A 9327-nucleotide genomic window follows, 5' to 3' on the forward strand; every position below is an offset into this window, starting at 1 on the left:
ACCTGATGTTTAGTCTTTCTAAATCCCAGTGATTCTGCAGGGAGCCCCTACACCAGGGACTGTGAAGCAACCAGGGAGCCTCTTTGCTGGACATGCCAGATGAACCGACTCGGCTAACACCTCTCAGTCCAGAAGATCTCAGGGGGTTTGGGAGTTGATGTCCTCAGGTTCTTCTGCTTGAAGGTCCCATCTGAGTGTCCTTGTATGGGGTCCTAATTCCACTGCACTACTACTGCTCAACAAGTCACACACACACACACACACACACACACACGCACACACTTTTCATGGTAATTAACTGCAGGTCTCTTTTCTCCTCTCTTCCTAGTACCTGGACAAGATTCTCACTCAATTTCTAACTGAGGGGCTGACCTACTTTGATGACAGAACAGAAGCAAACACAGTTGATGTGAAGACTGGAGACTGTCCATCCTGGTTGTTCCTATTCTGCTAGCACCTGGAACCTGAAACATTCATGGTGAGAAGGTCCTGGTTTGTCTTGAGGGGGGCAGTTCAAGGATACCCTTGTCCAATCAGTGTAGACAACTCTGGCCTGACTTGTAGAGAGAGTCTCACTGACATACATACAGCCCACAGGCTCACATTCTCAGAGCTCACAGCCAGGAGCCCCGAGGCCTGAACCATGGGTGTCACTGGATCTGTGTCTCCCCGGGAGCACAAGCAAGGTCTGATGCAGGAAGAGGGGACTCAGAAAAGTGGTCCTGGGATGCCAGATTCTGTTGACCAGGGTCAGTGCTGTTTTCCACTCTGCTACCTGCTACGTGAGCGCCCCTTGGTGTCCTGAGCCACCCCTGCAGTCCAGCCCTCCTGTCTCCAGGAGGTTTGTGTCTGGGCTCCTATTTATTTCCTCTCACTGTGTCTCTCGCACAGTAATACACAGCTGTATCCTCGGTGGCCATGGAACTCAGCTGCAGGGAGAACTGGTTCTTGGACGTGTCTCTGGAGATGGAGGTGTGGCTCTTGAGGGATGGGCTGTAGTAAGTACTTCCACTACTACTTATGTACCCAATCAACTCCAGCCCCCTCCCTGGGAGCTGGCGGATCCAGCACCAGCCATAACCACTGGTGATGGAGTAACCAGAGACAGTGCAGGTGAGGGAGAGGGTCTGTGAGGGCTTCACTAGTCCGGGGCCCGACTCCTGCAGCTGCACCTCGGAGGGGACACCTGAGGACAAGGAATATGAGATCCTGTCAGTCTTGTGCATTCTCCACTGTCCCATAGACCTACATCTGACACCCAAGACACTCACCCTGGGGGGCTGTCACCAGGCACAGGAGAAGACCCAGCAGTCTCATCTTCTTCTAGAGCACAGTTCTACCTTCCCCAGATATCTCTGCCCTGTGTGAGGAGAGAGCTATGAGCCCCCACAGCCCAGGGGAGGATGTATCCTGCAGCTGGGAGAGAAATTTGCATGTTGGAGGGCTCTGTTCTCATAAGTGAGGATGGACTGAGGTCACTGTACTATGCCCTTCTGGGTTCTGAGCACATTTCTTCTTTTGAACTCTATGGCATTGGTTAGGTATGGGAGAGCACTTAGTTTATGAGATGCCTTGAACTCAGGGCAAGACACTCCCCATTTTTCTATGTTTAAAAAATAATGCTGATAAAGATGACGGGATCACACTATTTTAATTTTGTGGATAAAGAAACTGATTAAAATTACCCCCAAACATCTTCCCAGTCCCAGAAATCACATGAAGTAGACTCATCATTTTCAGACCGGATAATCACAATTCCATGTAAAATAATATTTCATGTGGTAATTATCACAAAGTGAAGAAGAGCCTTCCCATTCACCAGGATGAGGTGTTCAGGGCCTGCAGGTGGTGGTGCAGGTACAGCCTCTGTGTCTCAGTCCAACTGCAGGGAACAGAACACTCTGGTAAGGGTCTGCTTCCCTTGGCCCTGCACCTGTCACAGGTGCTACACATGCTGGGTCCTTCCTTTAGGATCACTTCCCCCAGGGCAGTGCAGCTGTTTCCATCAGGTGAGCCACTCAGGAGGTGCCCAGGGTTCCTAGACCAACTGAGGCTCTGAGACCCAGGGGTCACCTTCTCCCAGAGACACAGGTACTGACTCTGCCACCAGGGGTTCTGAGATGTGTGTGAATTATCTAGCCCAACTCCTAGTCATAGAGAATCAGCTTGGAATCTCCCTTCCCCAATTCACCTGAGGCCCTGGAGTGAGGATCTGGAGGCTGATGTCCTGGAAAGAGAACTAGGAGCTTGTGATGGGCCAAGGTAACATATGGAGTGAAAACAAAGTGCAGACTAGGAGTATCTTTTACTAAATCAAAAAGAAAAAAAAAAAAGAGTGGAAACCCATGATAGGATTTAACAGCCTGGTGAATGATTGAAACCAGGTTTACTTCCCTGAGTCTTGCTCACCCTCTATACACAGAACAGTCCCACTGCAGTCCCATTGTTTAGCAGTTACAGTGAGGACTGGGGCACATCTGACAGACTGAGGGCACCCATGGACTAGACCTGAGATTTCTGTAGGTGATAAAGTTCTCATGAAACTGCTCCTTTTTTGACAAGAGAGCTGAGAGTGAGTGGTTGGTGCAGCTGTGTGGAACCTAGGTGAGGTCTGTGTTAAGGATGGGACCAATGAAATGAAAGTGCTGGAGGACAGCTGTGAGGAGCCCTGGGTACTGACCAACAGTAACCAGCATGAAGGACAGCGAAGTGGATTCCTCAGAAGAGAAGCAATGAGAACAAATCCTTCAGTGAGCAGCACACCGTTGCCCCAAGGGACAGCTGTGCACTGTAACTCACTCCTGTCCCCTGCCCCAATGTGAGGGAGGATACTGAGCCCCCCTCCATGGCCAGGGCTTCTCTGTGATGTGTATTCTGATCTAGCTTTGGGGTCTCTCAGACTGGACACGTCCTCCTCTCCCTCACCTGCCCCTGCAATACTGCCCATAGATACATTCCAGGTGACTCTCGGACATCTCTGTATCCCAGTTATCAAAGATATTTAAAGACCATGACCCCAGATAAGAGGGACTAGTTGAAGGTCTTGTCATTTTTCTCACTCCCATATCAGGTGAGAGCAGAGGGAAGTGTTGGGTACCTGACTCAGGGACACTGAGCAGAGGAAATTCATGGGGACAAAGTGTTTCCTGAGAAAGGAGGGTCCACATTGTGCAGCAGGATCCTGTGCCTGTTGAGTGTCATGGACAGTTGTGCATCTCCAACATCATTGTTGTGACACCTTGAGTCAGAGAGTGCTGGGACCTAATGTGACACCACACAATTTGTGACTCTCTTTAAAGAGTTGTCTGTGTCCTTGGAATGCTCTGCACCCTCTCAGGACATGACTCACCTTCTCTCCTTGCCCCACACATGCATCTAACACATGATGTGTTGCAACAATTCAATGTCAGATAGGTTCATGGGATTTAGACATATGGAAATCGTGGAGATGTTCAGATGTGTTACATGCCTTTATTCAAAGGTTGGCAATCCACACACGCTGCTAGCTGGGTGTCTCCCTGAGTGTCCCTGCATGTCACCTTTGTGTCTCCTGCCCTCTCTCTGTGTGCCTGACATAAAGTCCCAACTCCCTTATATACTCAAATATAGACAAAGCTGACGGGGAGCCATTAGATTGTATAACAGAATTGCATTCTCTGCATGGAAGCCCACTCAAGGCTATGAGAACAATTTATCAAATACAGTCTCAGCGCTATGAGAACACTGCTTATCAGACCTGTTCTCAAGGTTATGAGAAACTGCCTCCCTTAGACACAGTTTGATCCTGATGCATTCACAAATATGTTACATCTTCAGAGACAACCATGGAAAGGACTATGACTTCTTGTATATTCCATATTTCTGAGAATACATTTTCAGATTATAATTTTGAACAGTAAAAGATAACTGAACTCTATGGAATAACTGGATTTATAGAAACATTGGCTAATAATTAGCACAGAAATTGATTATGGGGCAACATGAACTGAAGAGTATTGTAGTTTTGTAACTGTTGCTGCACATATTGCTAATTTTTAATCATGTTGTTTCTCAGATGTAAGAAACCTAGCATTTTTCTTAAAGAAGCTTGGTAAATTATACTTTAATAATAAATATTGAGGAATTCATATATTCTCCCTGTTTGATTCTTTTGGAATTTAGACAGATTTAATGAATGAATATTGTTATTTCCTTGGCAATATAGTAGTTTGTATAAATTAAGTAGGGACCTGATTTATGCATAACAGGATGCATAAAGCCATTTTCCAGTTGTGGTTTTATCAACTAAGACTTTGACTGGAATGTCATGTCCCAGAGAAGCATGCCTAGACTCTGGATGTAAGCCTAAGCTTTAAGGAATGTACAATGACTTTAAAGCTAATAAAAGCAACTTGGAGAAAGGGCCTGGTACCTTACTTATTCAGAACATGCATGGCAGTCTTTCCAGGCAAGAAGTGCAGGGTGATTTCCTGGGAGATCACAGGGGAGAGCTCAGGACATTTTGGAAGACCTCAAGAACTTAATGAACTCACTCAAAGTGACAGGTGTAGTAGGTAAAAACTAATAGCAACCATGTGGCTTGACTTCCTTGCTTCATGGAGTGAATAAAACTCATCCTGGCAATTCCTTATAATAGCCCAGCAAAGCACATTTAAGAGAGCCTACATATTTAAGAGAATCAATTGTTATTCCTGTTATGTTTATGCAAATAATAAGGCAGAATTGAAACTTAATGCTTTAAATGAATTAATCTTTGTTTGGCTTTTTGAAAAAAAAATGAGTGTAATTCTATGTAGAGAATTCAGGTTTCAACAGACTCTGTACCACACAACTATGGATATTAAACTCCAGTTCAGTGAATTGCCTTCAAATTTTTTTAACTTATGAACAGAACTAGATCCTACTTTTTCTAGCTTCTTCAATGATATTGAGATTAGTCACATAATTTGACTCCTCCATTTTGAAGCCCCACTCCTACTCATGGAGCACCACTTTCAGGCACCATCTGAACCTTTGTTTGTGCCCAGACCACACCTCCCCTCTGAGAGCAAGGATTCCTTGGTTCTGAAGGAAAATGGCATCCCTCTTCAGCAGGGAGCAGTTGCAGAAATAATCTGGCACCATTTTTCCCCTTAAAAATATTCAGAAGCAAAATTCTTGAGCAGGAGAGAGAGTAGTGAATTAAACAAAATCACAGCAACAGCAAGAGAGTGGGGATTAATGGCCTGCGACAGAGAAATCCCAGGTGCCTTGCATCAGGCATGTGAAGACAAATGAGTAAAAAGTGGAACTAGGCAGATGGTGAACTGGCATGTTGTCTAGAATAATGGATGTGAGGGCCCAAGGGCCCCTTTAGACACCTCCTGAACGATCATTATTTCTCCACAGGAGCCAAAGATACATTTGGGACCCATGTAGTCTGTATAAAACACCAAACCACTTATGCCACTTCATTATTGGTGAAATGGGTAATGAGACAAATGCTGCAATAAGCATACCACAAACCATCAAAATGCCAACTCAGAGATTAAAGTTATCATACCAATTACTCTATTTGCATGAATATCCTTCTGCTGGAACTGGTCATGTTCTATAAATTGCTGACCCAATAAACTTTTTATCCTACAAGGAAAAAGCTTCCTCTCAGGTCCCATGGGAGCATGTGCCCTGTCTCCAAATTTTTTTAACCCATTCAGAGGACAGAAATGAGACGTGCTCCTTCCTGAGATTTACAAGCTAGTAATTAAAATGTTTTAGTCAGATGGGACTACCGAGTGATCAATCAACATGCACACAAATGGCCCAAGATCTCCCCAGAGAAATACTGGATGATGAACATTTATTTAGATGTACTACTGTATCAGTCTGCTGGGGGGCAGCTGCACATGAGCATGCACTTCAGAATCTCTCCAAGACTTAAATCACTATAGCCAATGGAAAAGGCATCTCACTTCCTAATATTCAGAAATCTCTGGACTCACTAGCTAGAGTTATCTTAGATAATCAACTTCCCTTAGACTACATACTAACAGAACAGGGAGTTTGCATGACCATCAACTTTTGTTGTTGTTCTTACACTGACACCTCAGTTCAGATGGAAACAGGCATCACTGAAATCAGGTAACAAGATACCTGACATCAACAAACACTGGACTATCACACCCGTCTCTTTGAAGCAACTGGATATTGGTTGATGAGTCTATATTCATGGATACTATGGGACTCAGGTCCAAAGAGGAGGAATTTTTATTTCAGGTTTAATATTATTTGCCTTATAGTGCTTGACTTCATTGTTTTGAAGCCCTTTAGGACTTAGCTTTCCCATGCCAGGGAAAGACAATCTGCTAGACAGTCACCTTTAAAATATATACCTCCTTTGAACTCACAAGATCTTGCTTTCCAAAAGGCTCAGGCTTTTCATTTCCCCAGATGATTCAGAGGACATCAATAGCCTCATTGATAAGGAAGAAGAATTAACATGGGGAAATTGGAACATGAAAATAAAAATGTTATACTTCTGTTACTTCCTCTGAAAAGGAACTAGAATAAGGAATGCAAATTTGTAAATAACTTACATACTGACAGTTTCTTAGTAATCATATTTAAAGTGCTACCAGTTCCAGTCATGCTTATACAAGAAACCACCCTGACCACAGTTTCAGGTGATACAGGTGACCCAGCTGTAAACATTGATTGGCACCAACAGTTCCAGAATTATAACAGAAAAGTCCATATTGGCACCAGCATGGACACTGCCTGCATGGCCAAAGCCTTCCCTCATGATCTCATTGTTCTTTTTGTCCCTCTAACTTATTATCAAAAAATTTCCTGCACTGACATATTAATGGACTTTGAGATTAATCTCTCATTTTCCTGGTTGCTGACACATGAATACAACCACTATCCTTTATATCAGCTCCTGACTCTTAAGTATTGGCTTTTGAAGTGGTGGGCAACCAGACTTGCCTTCAATTGCATCACCATTGTGCCTTCAAGTGAGGGGATCCTTCCTGGTTCACATAAGGCAAAATCTAGTTGGGTCCCCATGCCGTGGAAGAATCAGCAAGCTCTCTGAGCTCATTGAGAAAAGCAATGACCGCTTTCTTGGAGCACTCACATGACCTCACCATCTCCAAAAATCAAATTTTAATACCGTCTTCTTTGAGGATGAGGGGTTAAACATATCAATTTGGGGGGATACCTGCTTTCTACCACAGCAGTTCCCTAGAGTCTCTGGATTAAAGGTGGTCCTTCCCTCACCTTGACCTCAGTCCAGTGAGGGGAGTTCATGATCTGACCTTCAGATTCCACAGGAATAAGTGTGTAGAATAATTGTGTAGAAATGAAATCCCCAGGCATGTGGTATTTGATTGAGTTGTCATAGAGAAGTAAAACAGACTGGATGTGGTCCTCCCATTGTCAAGAATGTCTTCGTTCCCTGCTGTATGATGACCACAACTGCCCATGGACAGGGACACTTTCAAGGCTCTGGTCTCAGGTGAGGAGACTGCTTAGGATCTCATCATAACTCATGGCTGATAGAACAATGTGATGTCATAGACTGTGCTGGATGCTGGAACACTTTCAACCCTCATCTTTGTTGCCAGAATGTCATGTCTGTGATTCTTGGCCAGAGAAAAGGACATAAACTTTCATCCTTGACTTTCATGTACTTATTTTCACCAAGCATACTCACATTGTTCAGAAATAGGGGGATGCTCTAGAAATGTCTGGAAAAACACTACATTTCAAATCCCCAAACTTAACCCTTATTGAAATACCCAGATGGAGCCTAGAAATTGTATGAGTGGGACTCTGTTCTGATTAGCGGGGGTGAGAAACTGAAGTCACAGACCCATGTCATACTCAGTCCTGAGCAAAGCCCTACTCTAGGACTTGATTGCATGGGTAAGCAATGGGAGAGAAACTGGGTTATGAGACAACTTTGAAAAATGTCAAAGGGCAGCCCTTCATTCTACATTTAAAGTTTAAGTTTGGACTGGATGAAGGGGTCCCACTATTTTAATCTCAGAAAATTTAATTGCATATTAAAAAGATTAAGATTACACCCAATCATCTTCCCAAGCTCAAAGAAATATATGAAGTAGATTCATCATTGCAGGATTGGATAATCATAATGTCAAATACAATAATATTTGGTGTAAATTTTGATGTAAAATAAATAGCAAAATAAAAAAACAATCTTTCCCTTGACCTGGCTGAGGACCATGGTCCTGCAGGTGGTGGTTTGGGTTAAGCCTCTGTCCCAGTCTTGCTCTAGCGAATGGGCCACACTGCTCAGGACGTGCTACTCAGTGTCCAGTCAAGGCTCTGCAGCTGAGACAGGTGTTAGACATGCTGTTTCCTTCCTTTCATCTCACTTCTCTCAGGGAAGTGCAGCCCCTTCCCATAGGTGAGTTGCTCAGGAGGCCTCTCCAAGTTCCTCAAACTTGGATGGAACTAGATGAGGTGCTAATACCCTGGAGTCTCCATCTCCCAGTGACACAGAGGCAGTGATTATGGGTCAGAAGACATTCTGAGATGTGTGAGGATGACAGGATCTACTTTCCTGTCATAGAGATCAGTTTGGGACCTGCCATCTCTTCATTCACCTGGGTCTCTGGTCAGGGGATCTGGAGACTGATGTCCTGGGAAGGGGACCGGGAGCCCATGATGAGCCAAGGTGACAGATGGAGGGAAGCCAATATACAGTGTGGTTGTACTTTGCATTAAATGTCTACACTGAAGTGAAACATACAATGGAATTTAACAGTCTGGTAAATGCTTAAAACCTGATTTACTTCACCAAACCTCACACCATCCATAAACAGAAATCTCCACTGAAGCACCATTATTTTATAGAGCACAGCAAGGCCTGCAGTGCATATGAGAGACTGAGGACATCTGTGGGACACATGGAAATCCCAGAGTGAGTGTAACATGAGGGTCACAGAGGAGTGTCCAGGTTAGTTCTGGTCCGAGTATTCAGGCCTCAGTCGCAGGAGTAACATGAGTGTCATGGGTGCTGGAGGCAGAACCAAAGCTCTCATGTGGATGCTGTTGTTCCAAGGCCATCAAGCATGATTGTCACACTGGTCCCCTGTAGGCCTTCAATGATCAGGCAGGGCCTCCCACATTAGTGTCTGAATCTGACACACTCACACTGAGGGGTTGTTACCAGGCACAGGAGGTGATCCAGCAGCCATCTTCTTCTGGACAATAAAACACACCTCTACCTTCCCCAGAGGCTCAGCCCATGTGAGGAGAGAGCTGTGAGCCCCCACATCCCAGGGGAGGATTTAACTTTGAGCTGGCAGAGACATTTGC

At 44.6% G+C, this 9327-nt stretch overlaps 1 gene segment (V, D, J or C); it reads right to left on the reverse strand.

Moving 5' to 3' along the window:
- Positions 1-221: 221 nt before the first annotated feature.
- LOC118498647 lies at positions 222-1378 on the reverse strand. The segment is given in 3 exon segments: positions 222-232; positions 876-1186; positions 1272-1378. Coding segments are annotated over 3 exon segments (360 nt in total).
- Positions 1379-9327: the final 7949 nt, after the last annotated feature.

This window comes from Phyllostomus discolor, unplaced genomic scaffold (assembly GCF_004126475.2).
Source record: "Phyllostomus discolor isolate MPI-MPIP mPhyDis1 unplaced genomic scaffold, mPhyDis1.pri.v3 mPhyDis1_scaffold_21, whole genome shotgun sequence".
In the NCBI taxonomy this organism is placed as follows: Eukaryota; Metazoa; Chordata; class Mammalia; order Chiroptera; family Phyllostomidae; genus Phyllostomus; species Phyllostomus discolor.